The sequence below is a fragment of the Toxorhynchites rutilus genome, chromosome 2 (genome assembly GCF_029784135.1).
Source record: "Toxorhynchites rutilus septentrionalis strain SRP chromosome 2, ASM2978413v1, whole genome shotgun sequence".
In the NCBI taxonomy this organism is placed as follows: Eukaryota; Metazoa; Arthropoda; class Insecta; order Diptera; family Culicidae; genus Toxorhynchites; species Toxorhynchites rutilus.
In genome coordinates, this window is record NC_073745.1 from 255,700,056 (window position 1) to 255,722,246 (window position 22,191).

The following is a 22,191-nucleotide window of genomic DNA, read 5'->3' on the forward strand; positions in this document are numbered from 1 at the left end:
GACCCTTCTGGCCTTCGGGCGGCGAATATCATACTAACATTCCTACTCTTCTCCTGGTGACTGTAAGGACGTGGCCGGCGTCGTTATTGATCATTGAAAGCTCGAATCACCGAAAATTGCACAACGAGAATGATTTGCTAGTCCCAAGCGTCATTCTGTGTGTTCTTTGTGCAATTTGGTTGGTTCAGGTCAATCACGGAGAGCAACTACGAATTGTACAGTCTACCCAAGCTCAAGCTCAAGCTCACATGACTTAACGCAAAAGTGTCGTGGATAAACAACGAAAGTTTTACATTGTTACTCGACAAAACAAAACAAATTACAGTAGAACCTCGATTATCCGCGGAATAGTCTGGCTAGCTCACCGCGAATGACGAAAATTGCGGATAACGGACCAAAAATGAATTCCAAACACAAAAAATACAGTAATTTACATTTAATGCGACATGTCGAGGCACCACTCAGTGTCGCATTGAAGGGATTTTGATCTGTAATTGGACATTGGTGATGAGAGTGATGCAATGTCGACGCCTGGTGGCGACTTCCAATGTGGGTCCATAATTTGGGCCCCAAACTCAATGTTCACAAAAATGTCCAATTAGATGTAAAAATGACCAATTAATGGTGTCGCATTACTGGTCTGTGCAATTCGCAAAATGTCGCATTAAATGTAAATTACTGTAGATATTTCAGCATCAAAACTATGTTTTATCAATACAAAAATCTGTCGAAAATGCGGGTGTATGAATGGTATAAGTCATTCAACATTGGACATTGGATCGATTTTGACCTGTAATTGGACATTGGCGATGAGAGTGGTACAGTGTCGACGTCTGGAGGCGACATTCAATGTGGGGCCATAATTTGGGCCCCGAACTCGATGTTTACAAAAATGTCCAAATAGAGGTAAAAATGTCCAACTAAACGTGTCGCATTACAGGTCTGTCCAATTAGCTAAATATCGCATTAAATGTAACTTACTCTATATAATCACCTTGGTAGCATGAATGAGTAGATGTTCTAAAAATACCAAAATGTACATCCCTATCATTCATGACATCTGATGAACGCTAGTAAACGCGCACGTCAAAAGGTTTGCTGCCTGAATCTCGCCGTTGTGAGGTCGGCCATTACGGAGTGCGAAACAAAGTTCAATGAAGTGCATTTTTCTACGCGTTAAAAAACCTCGAAACTCACATCCACTACCGAAAAACGTTCCCGTTTACGCGAAGATAGTTCGTCCAGTAGTTATATCGTTTTCTACTTGAATGAGGACTCCCTAAAGGGAGAAAATTGAAGATAAAAGTTCTGGTTCGTGAAAGCAAGAGGCGAGGTGAAAGTCATTTTGCGATACGGCTGCAAACACGTAACAACCAGCAGGCTGGTTCCCTGCTGAAAATAATGGCGTGCAAGGGAGCCTCTTGTGTCTGGCCCTGGCTTCGATGAATGGATGATGAAATTTTCAGACAACTCCAGATCTGCTTGCCATCGCATACTTTTGCGAATTCCTGAAGGATAGGTTTCCAAGAAGAGTGACAAACAGTTGCATTTGGGATACTCACGTTTGGTGACAGACGAGAATCAGTAAATATCCACACAGTGGGCCCACTTCACAACATCCACAGGTAACAACAAATCACTGAACTGTGTCTGCCATATTGAATTTTTCTCTTGCAAACACAAACGTAACGGTGTATTTGTGTGTGTGGCAGTCGACAGTGTGCCTGCCTGAGTACCGACTAGACAAAATAATCCTACCGATAATTAAAGCGGGTATGTGCCGCATGAGAAAATTCTAGCCCAGATCGTACGTTCTGCGTAATTGTTTCTAAGGTTGTGAAAAAGATGGTAGAATTGCACCGCTGAATAGTGAAACTGTCAGTTTTCCGTAAGTTTGGCGAAGTGAAGAAGCGGAAACTGTTTTGTGTAGCCCCACAACAGTGACAGTGATTTCGCTGATTTTTTTTCTGAGGTCTTACTGTAAACATCGATAAAACGGATCTCGCGATGGCGTCCAATACAGGCGGAAGCTCAAGTGGGAATGCGAATAACGGTAGCGGAAGTTTGGCAAGAGACGATTCCAAATGGTACTTTACGGCCGAACAGCTGGCAAATTCGCCTAGTCGCAAATGCGGTATGGATGCTGACCAGGAACTCATGTACAGACAGCGTGCAGCGAATCTGATTCAGGATATGGGCCAGCGGTTGCAAGTGTAAGGATGTTTATTTTTCTCACTTTTCTCGTCTCTTTTTTAATGCGCATGAAAGCAAAAATCGACGGCATGGTAATTTTTCGTACGCGGCAAGAGGGGATTGTTACGGGAAGCATTATGCGAATGCATAAAAAATGGGTCAGATGAAAACAGGGGCAAGGAGTTATTGCTATCAAGCGATTAAAATATTCAATTTAATACCTGTTTCTAGATGTTTTCAGAATATGTAGAACTAGTGCAACATCATGGTCTTTCACATATTGATCGTCGCCTTGTTTCGCGGTATGTTAATAACAGAATTTTTCTAAATATTTGCTGAAGTCTCCTCATTCAGTTAACTTGAACGGTCAAGCTACAGAATTGAAAGCTCTGAATTTACGTAATAAATATTTCTTGCATTTTTCAGTTAACGACTTGTGTTCATCGATTGTGGGTTAATATATCACCAATCCTTAGTTAATGACTTCTGTTTATCCAACTGTACGTTCAGAACAGTTCTCGCTTAACTTTTAATGAGTACCTATATGCATTGATCTATTTTTTCATAATTTTTTTTCGTGAATATCCATTGAGCAATGTCAAATCAAATGCAATTACGGCCTCCACACGCTACCGAAATGCACGGTAGGTCGTAGTAATGTAACCTAGACCAATTTCTCTCCAGGTACAGGTCAATGTTTGAGGCGCACCATACTAAGTGATTCAGCAAATTAAGATCGGGGCTGGATGGCGGCCACATATCCTTCGCCCAGAACGCCCAGAACATCTACACCTATCACCACTTCTGAGTGCAGTTCGAGATGTGACACGGAGCTTCATTTTGCTGAAATACAACATTTAGCTTCGAACCGTACTGGTCTTTGATCCACGGAAGAACATACTTATTCAACATCCCGATGTAGACCTCTGTGTTTACTTTGTTGCCTTCTGAAATGAACACCGGTTTCAGTTTTTTGCCATAGGAAGCTACCAATCCACACACCATAACGGTAGCAGAATCCTTGGTCAGATACTCGTTTTAATGCTTGTCGGCCACGTCTTTTACTGAGAGAGAACTAATATAGCGATAGGTTATGGAATTTGATACGGGATCGACGGTAAACATGATCTCGTCGATGAACAGGTATAACGGATTTTTTTGCTTGATGAAGGACAAAATTTTCTTACATCGCTCGACCCGTAGCTCCCGGATGCGGTTGGTGACCATGTGAGGTTCATTTTTCGTGTCCTCGACTTTGACCGCAATCTTTCTTTACGAGGTTTCGTACCGCAAAGTCGCTAATCCCGTGTTTTTTCAAAATTTTCCCGAATATTCCGTTTGATGGCAGCGATAACGTTATGAATCCGAGCCCACCTCGAACGATCTGTGGCCGCTTTCGCGGATAGTTGTCTTTTCTTTCCTCAGTCTAAAACCCTTTTCATTGTCCACCGGGACACTACCACGACGATTGAAAGGTTTCTCGGCAACATATGCGCGTAGTACAAATCACGAATACGCTCATGGTACAACTTTCAAAGGAAATCGGTTGCTTTTATTCGCTATTATGATATGAATTGTAGCTTACATGCGTACAATTTATAGCATCTTTAAGTCAAAGAAGAAGAAGAAGTGAACATAAAGAAAACCAAAGCATTGTATGCACAGGTGAAACGGGAACCTATTTTTTACGATAGTGCAAACATTATCACGCATAAGGTAGGGGGAATCTCGTTGATTGAACTATGTGGCAAAACTGGCGCAAAATCTGTCTGCAAGGCCAAATCAAAGAATTTTCTCTAAATAACGTTTCGACCAGATTCAATGCACTGGTAATTTTGTTGCAGAAAAACAGAAAGATTTTCATTGGAAGATACAAGAGCGATCAAAATCGTCAATAGGAGTAGTCGCAATTTTTAAATCAATTGTACATGTTAGTAGTGTCTGACAACTAACTGAAAACCTCGATTTTCAAAAGGACAAATTTCTACGGAGATGTTTTGAATATGGACATTTGAAGGCCGTAATTATGATGGCCGATGCCAATTATTAGACTGCGGTGGAAGTGTTACAGTTCATCGTGAAATGGGACTTCTAAGAGACGCTTCAAAAATTTACAGTGAGTGAGCTGTTACTAATGATTTGTGTTTCTGTGGCACCTAAAGAATAAGCTAAATCGGGTCAACATGTGACAATACGGTGCCACATTTCACACAGCACACGAAATGATGAACCTATTCCGCAATGAATTTGGTGAGCAACTCAACTCTCGTTTTAGACCAGTGAATTAACTACCAAAATCGTGCGGTTTGATGATGATGTTTGATTGTATTTGTAAAGGTATACCAAAGCTCAGCATCAATTCAAATACTTGAAGAAAACATCAAACGTATTATTGTTAAGATACCAGCCTATATGCTCCAAAAAGTAACTCGAAATCGGAGTTGTGACCAACATTTACATGAAATAATCTTTGAAAAAAGGCAAAGATTGATTTTCAACCCCTAATAATGCATGTTCTATTTCTTACAATTTGTCTGTGTTTGTTCTGTAAATTTAAATCCAAGCGCTTATGAAATCACCTTTTATTATTATGTCCTTCAATTTGATTTTATTGGATCGGCAATTACGATTTTTCATAAAAAACGAAACGAAGACTTGATAACATGATTTGGTTGTAGGGATGACACCCAAGGCACCCGACCCGGATATCACCCGGTCACGCTACGTCACTGGAAAAAGAAATATTTCTCAAGGAACGGCTAAGTCAACAATATGAAAATGTGATGTCATTTCAAAGGATTGTTTCCGGCAACACTTCTTCTTCTTCTTCTTATATGGCACTAACGTTCCTAGAGGAACTCCGCCGTCTCAACGTAGTATTACTTGCGTCATTTTCATTAGTACTTAGTGGAGATTTCTATGCCAAATAACACGCCTTGAATGCATTCTGAGTGGCAAGCTCGCGTGACCACAGTGCAAGTCAGAGGAAGTTTCTTTGAAGAAAAATTTCCCCGACCAGAACGGGAATCGAACCCGAACCCCCGGTGTTAGGTTTGACGCTAACCACTCGGCCACGGGAGCACAAACCGGCAACACTATAGCATTGTATATTGTAATCGGAATTAACGACTGACATTCGACCGACTGGTGAAAACAGGAGACGGTGAAATCCATCGAAACGGGGGACAAGACAAATACAGAATTAAAAAAAACAGATTGATTGGCTTTTTTTCAAGCCTAAACGCGAATGGATTTTGTAACTTAAAGCCTCTGTAATAGGAAAAAGCCATACCTAAAATACATAAATAGTATTGATTGTCTTGGATTTTGCACATATATTATTTTGCTTGGAATGATAATTCTTTGCCATTTTCAAATGCGACTCCCGGCATAAGGCCTCCTCGACAGGGTCGGAAAAAGGATCTGTCTCAAGGAAACTAATTCCAACCAGTACGACACCGATATCAACATTTGATACGACCGCAAGGGGTTGAATCGCATTATCTTTGAAGCCAAATTTGGTGGCCTACTACGCTAATCTATTAAGGGCACTCGATTGTGGTACAATAAAGACGGTGATCATGTCCGTTTTTGAAGAAAATCTGATCAATGATTCCACCGGTCCATAATGCGCATCGGGGTCGTCTTGCACTGTACAATCGTTTTTTCATTTTTTATCTTATTTATCACAACTGGCAGTGTTCCGCCGATTCTACGACCTCCGAACTTCAGCTCAAAAATCGCCGCTCGATCTGAAAACGAAACACAAGATAAGTTTCAGCGACGAAGGAATTTGTTGATGCCCTCGAAGAAATGCACCTCTTATGAAGCTGAAGTCAGATTGCAATTTATGCTAGAACAGCTATCGGAGCAATCATCAGAAATTTCGAAAATTTTCGATTGCTTGAAGTCCTGATTGGAAGGATTGCAGAAGGATGTTTCGTATATGCTAGTAGATTTGTTCCCGTAGATGAATAACTATTTTGCTCGTGGTCGTAACACAAATAATGATGAAATAATGCCGTCTTCCATCAAAAGTCTTGGACTGCATTGATCAAGCAGGCATTAGAAATTGATCTTGACTTGATCAAATTTGACGATGGTGATATTGATTCAGTAGCTGGACACCAGGAAGAAAAAAATCCACTGGACGATGCAGAACCTGCAGAACAGTTGAGCATCAAGGAAGAACTTGAACGACGATTGCTACAATCAAACGTCTATAAACGGATTGATGAAAACCCTCGGACAATAGTTTTCGTACAGAGGGCATCAGAGACAAATACATGACAATGTTATTCGATGCTCTTCGTACTGTATGCCCAACATAATTGAACTCTGAACAGGCGTTTCCCTCTGCTGGAAACTTTGTTAATAAGATCCGATCTAGATTAAAAGACGGCAAAATTAACGTTCTCTGTGTCCTTAAGTATTACTTTAACACGTTGACTGCCACGTCAGTCACCGGTGACTGACAATACAACATATGATAATAAATGTAAATAATGTAAGCATATAAGCATATAATTTTCAAAACATAATTTAACAAAATAACTTACTGGGCAAGATGGCAGGGATCAAGGTTTTCGGACCATGGATCCAGTCCAGTGAAGAGGAAGCCGTTCTATTAACACTCCTATACTCGCACATAGGTCTGTGAGACCGAGAAATCAATAATTCGTTCATTACTCAGAAAACATCAACACTCCGACTTTGCGATTCTCTCTAGCTTCGTCATTCGATGTTCGTCATCGATTAACGTATGGCATGGACTATTTATTAAATATAATGCATAATATCATTACTGGACTAATCTTATTTGATTTTTGTCACCGGATTGAACGGATTCACATATTATTCGTCGTTAGATTCATACGTGCAAAAGTAAAATACATATGTTTGCCTGTCGTATAGTTGTTCACTAAATACAATGGTAACACATATACACACTTGTGAAAAAATTGCACTTGCGGAAAAATTGTAAACTGTAATCTATAAGGTGGCTTATGTTTATTTTTTACAGTTACAGTTTCAGGGATAATTTTCTAGTCGCAGAAAGTTCCTAGAAATCCTTTTATATTATCTTTTATGCCCCGTCAAAAAACAGGCATTAAGTTTTTGTTAACCAAGAACACAGAAACAAAGAATATAAAAACTTGAGATTCCAGAACCTTTATCATCTGGTAACTCTCTAGAAGGTCGTTATACATTCTTCTCTTCTAAAACAAAAACCCAAAAAACACGCTACAACTGCATGAAATGTAAGAAATATGTTTGTCTCGAGCATGCAGTTATGGTTCTTATACCAATGAAATCTAAATCGATAAATACGTTTTCATGTTTTTTCATAGCTCTTTCTACTTCCTTGAAGTCGGATTTCGTTATTTGTGTTGGAGCATCAAAAATTACTCCGTTTTGAGGAGGCTGAATTAGATGACTACACTGAGAGAAATAATTAGTAAATATAACGAATTTTTTGGTAAATACTACCAATCTATAGTCATTTTCGACCGTACTAATAAACACATATGTTAAGCAGAACCATGATTCGGAAGCCCAATATCGGCTACATTTTCTCGCCGAAATTGCACGTATCAGAATTATATCCTTATTATACCTCCGTATTGCCTTATGGGAACAATGAAAATGGTTAATACGCGCTTTTCTCACCAATTTTCAGATATGACAATATCCAAGCTTACTAATGTTATCGAGTAAAATATACTAATCTCTGGTAGGGATGCGGGTTTGTTGACAATATGTACAAAAAATTTGTACATTCTACCAATTTTGCATTACCAAATGTATTTAGTAGTTTTCGACCGAGGATTTTTCTAAGGGTATTTAAACTGAATGCAGATGAAGAAAACAAATGGGGTTTTTTCATTCAATTATACATTCTTCTTAAAATAAATACCAATAAAGTCTAAAAAATATACAATACAGGGTAACTTCGATATAACGTACATTTTACTTTCAAAATTGTACGTTGTATCGAATTGTACGTTATATCGAAGTATAATAAAGAACTCTGGAACATAGCTTATATTACTTTATTGTGTTGCTGTTTGAGTAAGGTTGATGAATAAATTCAATTAGAAGACGAAGCCAACTTCCCTCATGATGTTTCACTTCGTTCTGTTGATTGAAGTTTGATTCATTTAGAATCCGGAATCTCAAAACAGTTGTATTTCGGGATTGGTTAAAGTTACAACACAAGCTTTGGTATCAAAATACAGATAAATTATTGTTCTTTCAGAAAAAAAAATATTCAAAAAAATTATTTTTTGGACTTTGAAAATGTGTACGTTATATCGAGGGTACGTTATATCGAAGTTTCTCTGTAGCAATATTACAGAGAAGTTCATCTTTCGGTCTGTGATACCGTGCGCGAGTATACGTGTTAAGATTTTGCACGCGCGTACAGGAGGGTTAAAGATGTAAAGATGTTCTTGCTGCCCCTCATCATAGAGGAGGAGGAACAAGGATCTTCAAGGATCCATTGTTTAGAAGTTGATCCTAAAGAATAGTTCGGCATCTTTTAAGTAGCTGAAAAGTGCTGATACTCTCGCTGAATCATCACTCAAGATGTCTCGTACCTTACAATTTCACTTCAATTGATACATCGTCACTTAATAATGAGCCTATGGCCTTTCAATTTCATACAAACGCATACGGGCTGAAAATAGTGCTACTCTCTCTTCATATTCAATGAAGAGAATATCACTTCACCTTCGTACAGTCCCGTTTCATTTCATGTTCATTCTTATCATTCTTCACACTGAAACGAAGTTATCAAATCGTCAAACGAAAATGAAAGGTTCTTATATCGAATAGAAGTGTCTTATTTCGAATGAACATTTCGTTAGAGCTTGAACCGTATTCACTTAAACTAATGAAAATGACGATGTGAAAGAATGTGCAGTATGCTAGCAGGCGTAATCAGTTGTCGGCGCTAGTTGTAAGATTTACATGTCTTCATATGCCTGTTTTTAATCTACTACATACGATACGAAGTGCTGGAGGCGATCTGGCGTAGTGCTAACATCCATATCTTTCACGCAGAGATCACAAGTTCAATTCTCACTCCCGACATTCTTCCAAAAAATGGAAGTAAGGTCGTGTTGCTAAGGGTAGTTAAGATCTCCTCCCTACCGCTGGTTTTCGACAAGAAACTAGCAGTCCTGGATACGATCACACAATCGATGGATGATAAGGTCGGGAGAGTGTTCTCCAGTTTCAGCACAGACAGAGGCAGCTGGTGTTAATGGCAGAAGGCCGGAGACAGAAAAGTGCCTTGTTATAGATCGGTGCCAGAGTTTTTGAGTGCTTGTCTTTGGCCAAATACGTGCGCTGAAAATCTAAATTGCCTCTCGGTCGCCCACCTGCCGATGGCATTGGTATGGAATTATAGGGGTTTCAACCTTTGACATCGGAAGAATTTCGTCCGCGTAGACGAACACACTGTAACAAGCTATTCATGGCGACGAGAAAAAGGGTAACGACAAGAACCAGGGTGCCAACTCAACCAGGGGAACCTGGAAAACCCAGGAAATAGCCAGTATTTTTTTCCACCAGGAAATAATCAGGAATTTTCATTCAAAACCAGGATAAATCAGATTGATTAATATTTAAAATTATTATTTTAAAAATCTTTAAACCTACGTAGCCGCTGCCTTCCCTTTTCTTCGAACTGAGGCACCTTATCAAACCAGTAATGAATGAATTAATCAAGCCTACACTTTTGACAGGCAATCTTAAATCCCTCATTAACCCTTTCGCTACGAGCGTCCTCTATAGACGACAACCGCGCGACGACCTGTGTGTACGAGTGTCGTCTATAGACGACATCCACGCTATGAGCTGTGTGTACGAGCGTCGTCTTTAGACGACATGAAAGTGATACTGCACATCGATCACACCAGCGCGATGCGCATGCTTTTCGGTGAAGTGCTCCGTACAACGGTAGCACTCCGGCGGAGCACACTGCCGTATTGAAAGGGTTAACGGCGATCTTACTGATGACTCGTTTCTGCCAGCAGCTAACATTGAATTGGGATTCGCTGTGAAAGCTGCAATCAAAAGTGTTACAAATGAACAAATGAAGCATAAGCGTTTGCATAATTCATGAACTAATCAAGCAAACGGAACAAAATTTGACACGTGGAGGTATTAAAGGACAAGAAACGTTTTTATGGTGATTCAACACTCCTTCCACCTTTCTAAGGGGGGCTGCCATACGAATGAAACATAAATTTCTGCATAACTCGAAAAATAATCAAGTAAATAAAGCCAAATTTGACATGTGAAGATTTTAGGGGGCACGAAACGTTTCGATACAAAATTATTTGATTTAAATTTCAGATATTCGATGATTTCAATTGATCGAACGATTAACCGACGTCTCTAGGCGCAGCGGTAAAAGAATATACAAACTTGTTTGTTTTTGTAAAAGGGATCCTCATTTTGTCGCATGGCAAGGTTTCTCCGTAAACAAAGAAAGTTTGGTTGTAAACCAAAATGATCAGAGCTCAGCGCATGCATAGAGCTCTCACGAGCGTTACGTCGAAGCTCCCAAGAAGTTCAATCAGCGAAGGAGTTAGAGGCCAGAAAGGTCCAAATAGTTGCGGATGCTGAGAAAGAGTTATTAATTGCAGATGAAATTGGTAAGGCAGTTACAATGTACCAATAATTGAACGTTTTCCAAAAATAACTTTGTGCTTGTTTTGTTCTATGACAAGATTTCTTGTTCTATGACAATTTCCAACAGAGTTTTGCAAATGTAGAGAGTTTGCATGTATAATAAAAACCAGGAATTTTTTAAAAAAATTACCAGGAAAACCAGGAAGTTCAAAACACAAATCAAGTTGTCACCCTGAAGAACAGAACATTGAGGTACTCCCGTCTCCTCGTGGAAGACTGAGGAGCTGATGTTACAAATTTTGACCTCAAAGGTTCGGCGGTAAGAGAAGTTCTTGGTAGAGCGAAGTAACTTACCGTCAACGTCCCAATCTGCCAGAGTTTTCAGCACTAACGGAATCCATGTTCTGTTGTATGCCAGTGCTCCAATCTCTATGTGCTGACGGTTCCTGTTGGCTTCGCCTATAACGTCTCCGAGGATCGCAAAATAGTTTGTTGGTGTCCATACCAGTGCGGAAGGCGAATTGCCGATAGTCCAATTTCCTGTTTTCGAACAAGGTGACCAGACGTCTGTTCACCATTCTTTCCAGAATATTGCATAAACAGAAGGCAAATCAAATTATACAAAAAAAAATAGTACAAGTCATCTGAACAACATATCTTGACTGAGAAATTGGACGGTAGTCTTTGACATTGTTGCTGCTTTGCGTGGGTATTACTAAGCTATGTCTCCAACTCTCGAGGAGTTCGCACAAATCGTTGATTATGCTAAGAAAGACGGACTGACCAGCAGAGACAGTTTCAGCATCGTATAGTCGATAGGCCAGTTGACTTATATTTTGCGGAATGTAGACGACGGAAAGTTCCCCGATGATGAAATTCCGGCTGAGAGGGTTATTGGGATGACTCACCGGGACCTTAACATTGCTGACCGAAGTGGTATCCATTCCCTGTCGACGGATGAATTCAGGGTCATATTCGGAGATGGAAGACTTCTGCGAAATATTCCCCGAGCATGTTCGAAGTATCTGTCGGAACGCTGAAGGTTATACCGTCATCTTGAAGAATGGTGCTATGTGGCCTTCTCTTCCCATTCAGCGTATTTTCTCTGCGCCAAAGGCCCGCAGAGGATTTGTTTTTATTGATAGACTCCAGAAAACCAGTTTAACTGTCTAACTTCGCCTTCCGGATTACCCGCCGTATACTGATGGGTTGCGCTCGATACCCGTTTATATTCCTTCATTGCTGTACGATGTCTGTGTCAGTGCATGTTTACGTGCAAGGTAAAGGAGCTAGGCAAATGATCCATTGTTATTCGAATTAATTGCTCTGGAGGATGATCAAGTCGACCGCACTATAGGCGATGACCACGATGAGTTTCCAGAACAGAACCGTGATTTTCAAAGAAGTCCACAATTAAAAGGCGTTCAAGCGTTCAGGTGATTCAGGTGTCAATCAATTCATGATGAAATGACAAATCAAATTATTCAAAAAACATAGTACTAGTCATCTGAACAACATATCTTGATTGTGCAGACATCGTGAGTTTCCACCGAGTCTCTGAACACAATGTCTTCCCCAGGATTTTCAGAAGGTACTCTCTGGCCATATAGCCAAACTATGTAATTGATATCATAACCGTTCTCACACTGATAGATATTTGTATCTTTATATTTGCAGTGACCCAGTTGCTTGCGCAATTTTTAAGAAATGCAAAGGGATTCGGCAGAGCTCATCAACTCAGCTTTGATCAGCCTACCAAAAACATGTGGTCGTTAAATGACTTCATATCGATGCATCGGTGCAGATGCATCTTTGAAATCGATATGTATGGAGCAATTTGTGGAAGATGGATCTTGCCATGGTTCGAAGTTTCTAGTTGAGCAGAAACCGTGATATATTTTAAGTTTATGATCACATTATTTTTTTATTTTTTTCTGCATTTAAATAGTTCAGTCATTACTCCTAGAATAAATTCTGGGACCCAATAATACTCATTTAAACTAGTCAGTTGAATTTATTCCAACTTCTGCTGGTTCAATATTCGTTCCAACAAGTAGGTGACGCTGTTATCCCTTGCAAGTTTGTAGCAGGGACTGCTGCCGCATATCTCTGCCTATGTGCTTGGATGATACAACACCTCAGTTTTCAGTGGGGCTCAAAAACTATAAAAGTGTCTCAACTGACTTTATAATAATGAAATACTTCACATTTTTGAATACTGTAATCAGAAGTCAACACTAATATAATTCAATGATGAAACCAGACAATGTTATCAGCATCACTTGTGTTCTTTAGAGGAAATAAATATTGTATTTAATATTTTGTTATTCTACATACCTACAGATCGCAGCTATGCATAAACACCGCGATCGTATACATGCACCGGTTCTACGCGTTCCATTCTTTCACACAATTCCATCGGAACAGTATAGCAGCGGCCGCACTGTTCTTAGCTGCAAAAGTAAGTCACTATTGCATTATCATTCACCATTCATTGTTTTTAAATCACTGTTTCGAATTTCAGGTTGAGGAGCAACCCCGCAAACTCGAGCACATCATCAAGGTGGTACATATCTGTCTTGCACTGGAGGCACCCGATCCACTGAAAGAGAACTATGCCGAGCAGGCCCAGGATCTGGTGTTCAATGAAAACGTGCTGCTGCAAACGCTCGGGTTTGATGTGGCGATAGATCATCCCCATACGCATGTCGTCAAGACTTGTCACCTGGTGAAAGGTTTGTCTTTGTCTTTTTTTCCGGTTTTATGAAACTGATTTTCCATATTTTTGGATCAATGGAAAATGGACAAATAGAGCTTTTGATTTGCATCCACGCATAATCAATCAAAACAATTGACAGACGAAATGGATCAAGTATGGAGAATGGAATTGTGATAGTACTGAGCATTGTCGTGTTCTAAAACGAGTTAGTTTCCTATCCCATTCTGGCCATGGTCAGAACAATGTATAGTTTTAAACAGATGGTTTGGTGCTCCGTGAAGAACTTGTAGCTCTACGCAGCTTAGCAAGTGCGTACTTGTACTCTGCGTACTTGACGAAATCAATGGCCCACTTTGAAAAACAAATTGATTTTCTTTATTCGTTCATTTTTCCATATACGGACGAAATTTTGATAAAAATAACACAATGCAACTTTTTTTTTGTACAGTCTTTAAAAGTGATCAGCAGAGAATAAGATCTAAAAATCCTTGGTTTAAAACGATCCCATGCATATTTCAAAGGGCGATGTCCGTTAAAACTTCCGTGCATTTCGGCGTCGATGTTGTAAACCAAGTTTTTTTTGCGTTGGTGATTCTTGATATATATCCACATTTATTTACTAAACTCTTACTTCCATGTTATGTAAAACCAATAGTTCGGAAGTAATTCTTCAAATTATCTTCATGGAAGTTCACTCATTTGGCAATCATTTTCCGTCCTTCTGAATTGTTTCCATTACTGTCACATTTGCTGCTGCCAACATGGAACCTCTTGCCAGCTTCTTATCATTCGTCACGTTCTGGCACTCCACATCAAACCATTCGCTGCCAATTTCGCAGCTACCACAGCAGTTGTTGCCAACGCTTCCCGCATTGTAGAACTGACCGTGTAGCTTAGAAAAAGTGGTTCTGAGTGGTTTCCACAAAATGTGAGTGGTTCCGGCGGTTTTTACCTAGAACATGAGATTAACGGTACAAAAAAGATTGATTTTGATGTGAACAGCAGCGTGGAAGACAACAACAGAAGAGGTATTGGGATCCATTGTGACAAGAGACGATGAAGAGTTTCATACGATAGTTTAAAAACTGCCGACTTGGGTGGTTCAGGGTCAGATTCTGTATTTAGGGGCAAAAATCATTCAAACCTCAATCGAACGAATAAAAATGTTCATCGGATATAACGCGTCGGAGCGAACACAAAATGTTGTCCTCATAACTTCAGGCGCTTGTTAGAGAAGCAATAGACTCATCGATCAAGCAGAAAAGTAACTAACCATTTACGTTTTGCTTTTTAGCTTCCAAAGATCTGGCTCAAACATCCTATTTCATGGCATCCAACAGGTGAGGGATTGAATGATAGGTCGTTTTACATTTAATAAAATATAGCATATTTTTCTCCGTTACAGCTTACATCTAACCACCATGTGTCTACAATATAAACCAACTGTGGTCGCTTGCTTTTGTATACACCTGGCGTGTAAGTGGTCCCGTTGGGAGGTTAGTAGTTTTTATTTCGATGTAAAAGTTATGTGTAGAGTTGTAACGGGAGCGAACGTTTCCTGTTATTTTGGCACTGGTTATTAACGTCAAATAGCTTTCAATTGTTTCGTATGTCCGAATGGCATGGAATGAATTCTAATCCAATTTGTTTTTCTATGATGTCATGTTCGACAAACTTTCGTCTGACTCAATCAAAAATGACTACCCATAAGGATTTAGTTCCATAGTACTAGACTGGACCAGTAAACAAGATAAAAGAATAACAAAGCGAATAGTAGTGCCACAAAAAATCAACTTATTTCACTTTGAGCAGACAAAAGCTCTAGTACTGCAACCTTTCACTTTTGCGGTGTGTACGGTGGATGGTTCTACGAGAAGCTGTTGTAATTTAATACTCTAGCACCTGGACCATACTCCGTTCGATGTCTGAACGCTGCCGAAAATTGCACCGTAGCACTTTCCGTTCGAAAACGTCAAATTGTTTAGCGTGTCTGAGTCAGCTTCGTACGGTGACGCATTCGATTTGATCGCAGGATTCTGCGGAGTTCAAACAGCTGCAGGGCCCTTATGAAAATTATGCCTCTCGTTTCGGTGCCAGCTATACGTACAACTCCTTCAAGGGCAGCGTGACCAGCAAACATGAAAAACCAATCTACGCGATTTGAAGAAACCCGAGGGTGTTCTCGAAATTCACACAAAACTTGTCATTTTCTCCATGGTACCTCGGATGAATCGAACTAATTTTAAATTAGGGAAACCTTACTCGTGCATTATTTGACATAGTTGTTTTCGATTCATTGTATCGTAGGCTGCCTCATCTCACTTGGTATTGATTCACGAACTTTCTAGCCCAGTGATTTTCAACCGGTGGGGAATTTCCCCCTAGTAGGGAAGTTGGTCATTAAAAGGGGGGAATTGTGCAAGGGAATCTTGTATATTAACTTCGTTTTGAAAATGACAATGATTAGCAAAAAATGCCACAACACCTTCTTGGATTGCGAAAATTTCCAAATCTTAAATGTAATGTTCAATTGAACAACTTCACAATGTTTGAAAGACTTTCTTCAGTGAATGATGATGATGGAACAGACGACGAAACAGTACAGAAGACTAAAAAGGAAATTGTACAGCATTTGTCAAGATTTTTTGCAACAAGTTAAACTTGAAACATATTTTCCTTATATCAAAGAAAAAGATTTGGACAAGGTTTGAAATCCCTTCCGACTGGTAGTGATGAAAGTTTCGGACTAATTTCAGAACAAACTTATCGTGTTGTTTATATTTGTTTCATATCGCTTTCAAACTCTGCTTCGAAGTCCTGAATTGACGTGACGAATGAATATAAATCTGCCTCTTAATTCATTCTGACTCCAATCCACTACTACTACTCTAACCTGACATGAATCTTGTTACCCGCGTACACAATCTTATTTTAACGTCCATATAAAATGGACCAAACTTTATTTCTGATGCAAAGAAGTAGTTACAGCATTGATGAACGGATCCATTGTTCACCCACCATGGACTCAAACGTCGATATATGCACAGCGTAAATAGAATACCAAGTATATTACACCCCGCTTTTTATGTAGTGGTAGGGAAAGAAAAAAAGCAAAAAATAATTTCAACATGACAGTTATACAATATTTTTTCAATTAGCTTCTTTGTATTGGAGAATGTGTGTGTGTATCGTACAGGCGATGTCATATATCTATTTACGTTGATACATGCATACATGATACATGAGAGAGAGAAACGAATTAAGTCTGCGGGAGTCACTTCAATTTGCAGTGAAATCCATTTGACGGTGAAGAATGAAATGAACACGGAGCCTCGTTAGAGCAGTTAGCGACGAGAGGACCCGAATGACTGTCGATTCATGTTGACAGAAAAACTGCTGGAAGAAGCAAAAACTCATTTCCAGTTGAATGCGAAGGCCGATGGCTTCTTAGTCCCCTGACTATTCTGAGGTGAATATGACTTTGCCGAGCCCTGTCTGGCTCTAACTATCAATGTTATCATCAGCTTACATATCTGTTACCCAGCGGAATGATTCGTTATTGGCAACGTTGTCCTATTTTGACACCTAACAGAGAGTTTCAAACAAAAAAGTTTTACCCTACAACATAGGTTTGAGGAGCTTTGAACGATACGATTTATGGTAGAGGAAAACTGTTACAGAATCGCATCGAACGCTTGTCGAAGCTTATAGTGAGCATCCTTTTGGAAAATCGCAGGGCTTTGAGTGGTTAAGAAAATAAAAATTGTGGTTCTGATATGATAAATGAAACGCGTAGATACCCTCCAGAAAAGTTCAAGGACATTGAACTGCAAGCCTTTTTGGACGAATATGACACTCAAACGTAACGATAACCACTGGCAGATCAATTGAATGTGACTTGAGATGTAATCTCCATACGTTTGGAGGGCGTGGGAAAAATTCAGATGATCGTAAAATGAGTTACAAATGAACTGAACGGAAGACAGCAGGAAAACTGAAAAATCACATGTGAAATGCTGCTCGTCAGGTACAAAGGAATGTTATTTCTTCATCAGATTTTGATTGGCGATAAAAAGTGTTTTTTTCTCGAAAATTCTAATCGTAAAAGATTTTGTGTAATCCAAGGGACCATCAACATTGATTACATGGTTAAATCGTTATGGACGGAAGACAACGGTCTGTGTTTGGTGGGAACAGAAGGGTTTGCTCTATTAAGAGCTATTCATACTTGGCGAAATAGTCAATGCTGGTAGCGTTCAGTATAATACAACAAATAATCAATGCCAATCGATTATTACCGTAAGATAATGCTCCATCGCACACTGCATAATCGGTCAAGAAAGTGATTAAGACATTTGGTTGCACTTTAATTTGTTTATAAAAAGTGGAAATATGACTTGATGAAAGGTTTACTTCTAAAGAGGAACAGTTTTTTTGTGTGAGAACCACTGAGAGAGAAAAAAAATGGGAAAAATTCAGATCCATGAAAAAAATTTAATAAAGAAAGGTTTTCCAATTTAAAACAAAAAATGGGTTCTTTCCGGTTCTGGTTTCATAATTGTACACCAGGTAGGGGAACTGGGGGTAAACCCGGTCCCATAAGGGAAAGGATAGTTTTGTGAGATCTGAGAGTACATATTGTTATGTTCCCCTCACAGAATCATTGTCTAGATTATTTTCCATGCGATATAAGAGATATGGCAATTTTGCAAGTAATAGTCAATTTTCAAAGGTGACATAAAAATAGAGTTCACCAACCAGTGCGGGTGAAACCGGCACCCCATTGGGGTAACACCGGCACCCTATTGGGGTAGCACCGGCACCCTCAATTAGCCAATATACTTGACAACAGCTGAAATAGTTTGAATGTGGTAACCGCCAAATGGGAGGTAAACATTTTTTATTGAAACTATATATATATATATATATATATATATATATATATATATATATATATATATATATATATATATATATATATATATATATATATATATATATATATATATTAATTTATTGCTTTAACTTAACTCAACTCGAATCTCAGTGATAGTTAACAACCCACGGGACAAACTCTAGATCAACGAAAAAGGATTTGAAACCTCGTTCAGGAATAAAAGCATAAATTCCACTACCGAAAAATTACATCCGATTTCATCGGCACTCGCGTTTGTTTTGATTAATATTTTAACATTTGACGAACCACGGTGGGTTGTATTTGATTTAAAACGTCTAGAATGATAAATACTAACATGTACAGTGTTCAAAAACATAGTTAATTTAAGTTTTCTAGTGAAACTCAAGGGGGGCCCAGTGACGGGCTTACCCCCAGTTCCCCCATAAGAAAAAGTAACCTTGTGCTAATTTTGTTCGCGATTTTCGTTACAACGCTATAGAACAAATATGTGTAAATCATAATTTGCGATAATTAAATGGACTCTTTTATCGCTACCTTTTTACTTAGATACCCCAATCGAATGAAGGACGCCATTGGTTCCACTATGTAGATAAAACTGTTACGTTAGATCTGTTGAAGCAACTCACCGATGAATTCCTGCACATCTTCGATCGTTGTCCTACGCGGCTGAAAAGCAAGATGAAATCCATACGGGCAGATCAGGCACTCACGGTAATTTGTTGCTTTCGATTGAATTCTGTTGAACGGTAGACGAACAATTTGTTTTGCTTGCTTGTCAACAGGATGATTCAAGTCGTAGGAGTGGTACCAGCAATTCCGGTATGCCGTGTCCATCGTCGTCTCTCACCGCGCGACCCATTGATGACGGTGGTTCGTCGTCTTCTAGTCACCACCGGTCGTCATCACATTCACAACATTCGCACTCGAAGCAGAGTTCGTCTAGCGGTAAGTTAGATACTAGACCGCTTTCTATTTTGAGTCATTTAGCGATATTATTATAAACGTAAAATGACAACGATAAAAATAATATGACACAAGTATTTGTTCTTTTTGCATTGCAGGGGACACAATGTTGAAACCGTCATCTTCTAGCCAGAAAGTTCCTTCATCATCTTCCTCGAGTAGTTCTCGTTCTCGCAGCGAACGTCCGTCGTCTTCGTCCTCACAGCAACTCCATCAGCAGCAGATGATGACAAGTAGTGCCCATTACGGGTCAAGTGGCGCCAACGTAAAAATGCCACCGATGCCTCACCATAGTAGCGGTAGCAGCAGTCGGTCCAATATGCCCCCGCAATCCTCAGCGTCATCGTCTTCATCGTCACGAGCTGGCTATATGCATGACAACGCGCGTGATCCTAAGAATCGCATGATGCCGACCGCGGCTACGGGTAGTTCCTCGTCATCAATGCAGATGCATCCGTATGGCCAAAATAAAATGGATCGGCACAGCAGTAGCAACAACAGCCAGAAAAATCAAACCTTGCCGCACATGGATAGCAGCAAGAATCCAATGAAGCCCCAAGGATCAATGGCACCATTGTTTGGCAGCAGCCAAGAGGTGGCCCCGCGAACATCTTCATCATCGATGATGAAACAACCGCAAGCACCGTATGGATCACATCCACCTAGCTATAGTCAATCGATGAGTAGTCGCAATAATAATCTGCCTTCAAGTGAATCTGTTTCCGTCCCTAATCAGCCGCAACAGTACAAGAATCAGTTGCAGCAACAGCATCCACCTAGCGCCGAGTCGTCCTTCCGTCTCATCGACGATAGTAATCGCTTAACGGATCATATACCAATGTGTACACCTCCAAAACAATCAAAGCCTTCATCGATTTTCAGCCCGGATTGGAAGGATACGCAGGCGGAGAGCAACAATGGGAGTATCACGAATGCTATTACGAGCAATAGTGGTGGTAAATCTCGTTCGCAAACGCAGCTGACAGGTGCAACCAAAACTGTTAAAGAAAGTCCAAGTAGCAAAGAGAGAAAACCACTTCCATTATCATCATACCCGGATCAACAGCAGCAACAACAGCAACAGCACCAAAAACAGCGTTCTGAAACCCCGAAAAAAGAGCGTCGTGCTGACCCATTCACGGCACAGAGCGGCGGAACTCACCAGTCGAGATCGAGTGAGAAAAAATCTTCCTCTTCCAGCTCCTCTGGCAGTTTGAAAAGATCATTGGAATCAACTTCTGCTCCACCAATGCCGCTAGCCATGTCTGGTATGGCTGATGTCGATCTGCTAGGGCTGAATAAACCAGCCAAGCGATCCCTTCCGAGCAACGAACAAATTCGTCAAGATGATGGAACCGATTTTCGGGAAAATAAGATTCGAAAAGTCGAACCTCAATCGCCATCAGAGCAACTATTTTCCTCCAGTTTCGACCTGTCCAACACTTTCGACAAGCAAGATGAAGGGTTTTCATTGTTCGCGTTCAACGATCCGGGATCGTTGCTATCCCAGCCTTTACTTAGCGATTCCAAACCGATGGGCGCCAGCAAAAACAATTTCCCCAACACGATCAATGGGATTGAAACGAATCCTGCGTTGGTTAGCAGTTTGCTCAAAGAAAGCCTTTGCAGTAATGACAGCAAATTTGGTACACTTAGCAGTGGTGGTTCCAATACAGCTATGACAGGGAATGCAACCGCCAGTAACTCGATGGCATCTTTATCGTCAACTTCAAGCATGAGCATACCGTCAATGCTAAGCACATTGTCAAATGTACCTGAAACTATCAAAACAGAGGCTCCCCCGGTGGACGTTAACGCCCCATCAGCGATCAGCAGTTTGCTCGCTCAATCGGTAACCTCACTTAATCCAATCACATCAACTGGCTCGGCAACTCAACACCTTACAACTGCGGCAACTTCAGGCAGTGCAGCGAGTATGACATCAGGCAGTGGAGAAATTCAAACGCTTACAGGGGAAACCCTCGCAATTCCTTCGAAAGATGACGAACACCATCGCTCCAAATCCGAAAAGAAGAAGAAAAAGGACAAACACAAACATAAAGAAAAGGACAAGTCCAAAGATAAGGACCGTGAGGATCGCAAGAAACATAAAAAAGACAAGGATCGTCACCGTGAACGCGATAAGTCGGAGAACAGCGGCGATCCCACACTCTCCAATCCTCCGCCCGGTCCAATCAAGATCAAACTTCCAAAGGATAAATTAAATCTGCCTGCGAATAGCAATCCGCATGCTTCGGACTCTGGTCTAAAGATTAAAATTCCTAAAGATCGTCTCTCGGGGGCTTCTTCACTGAGCACAACGGCCACTGGACAGGTATCCACTGGAACGAGCTCCGCTGGTGAGAGCCATCAAATACCCGCACCAAATCCTCTCAAATTGAAAATCTCAAAAGACAAAATCGAACACTACAATATCAGCACCAGTGACGAAAAACCCTATAACAGTGGACCAGGCCATGGGCATGCTAGCGGCGGCGGTGGCGGAGGCAATACTAGTGGTAGTACTAACACTAGCAGCAGCAGCAGCAGTCATCACGGCCACGGTAGCAAGAAAAAAGACCGTGAGAAATCTAGCAAATCTAGCAGCAAATCGTCAACGAGCGGCGATTACAGCAAGCAGAACGGTAACAGCGGTTCCTCCGCTAGCGGAAGCTCTTCCAGCAAGTCATCCTCCAATAAGGTAAGTGATGATTTGTCGTTGTTCTTTTGATGAACCAATATGTATGCACACATG

The 22,191-nt window shown here is 40.4% G+C and overlaps 1 protein-coding gene across 1 annotated transcript in view; it reads left to right on the forward strand.

Moving 5' to 3' along the window:
- Nucleotides 1-1,094: 1,094 nt before the first annotated feature.
- LOC129765083 (cyclin-T-like) overlaps nucleotides 1,095-22,191 on the forward strand; it is a 29,804-nt gene continuing 8,707 nt past the window's right edge. The window contains exons 1-8 of the mRNA XM_055764937.1: nucleotides 1,095-2,213; nucleotides 13,180-13,297; nucleotides 13,361-13,571; nucleotides 14,850-14,895; nucleotides 14,961-15,051; nucleotides 19,020-19,184; nucleotides 19,256-19,418; nucleotides 19,535-22,137. Coding sequence (XP_055620912.1) covers nucleotides 2,008-2,213; nucleotides 13,180-13,297; nucleotides 13,361-13,571; nucleotides 14,850-14,895; nucleotides 14,961-15,051; nucleotides 19,020-19,184; nucleotides 19,256-19,418; nucleotides 19,535-22,137 — 3,603 coding nt within the window. The 5' untranslated portion in view covers nucleotides 1,095-2,007. The remainder of the gene's footprint in view (nucleotides 2,214-13,179; nucleotides 13,298-13,360; nucleotides 13,572-14,849; nucleotides 14,896-14,960; nucleotides 15,052-19,019; nucleotides 19,185-19,255; nucleotides 19,419-19,534; nucleotides 22,138-22,191) is intronic.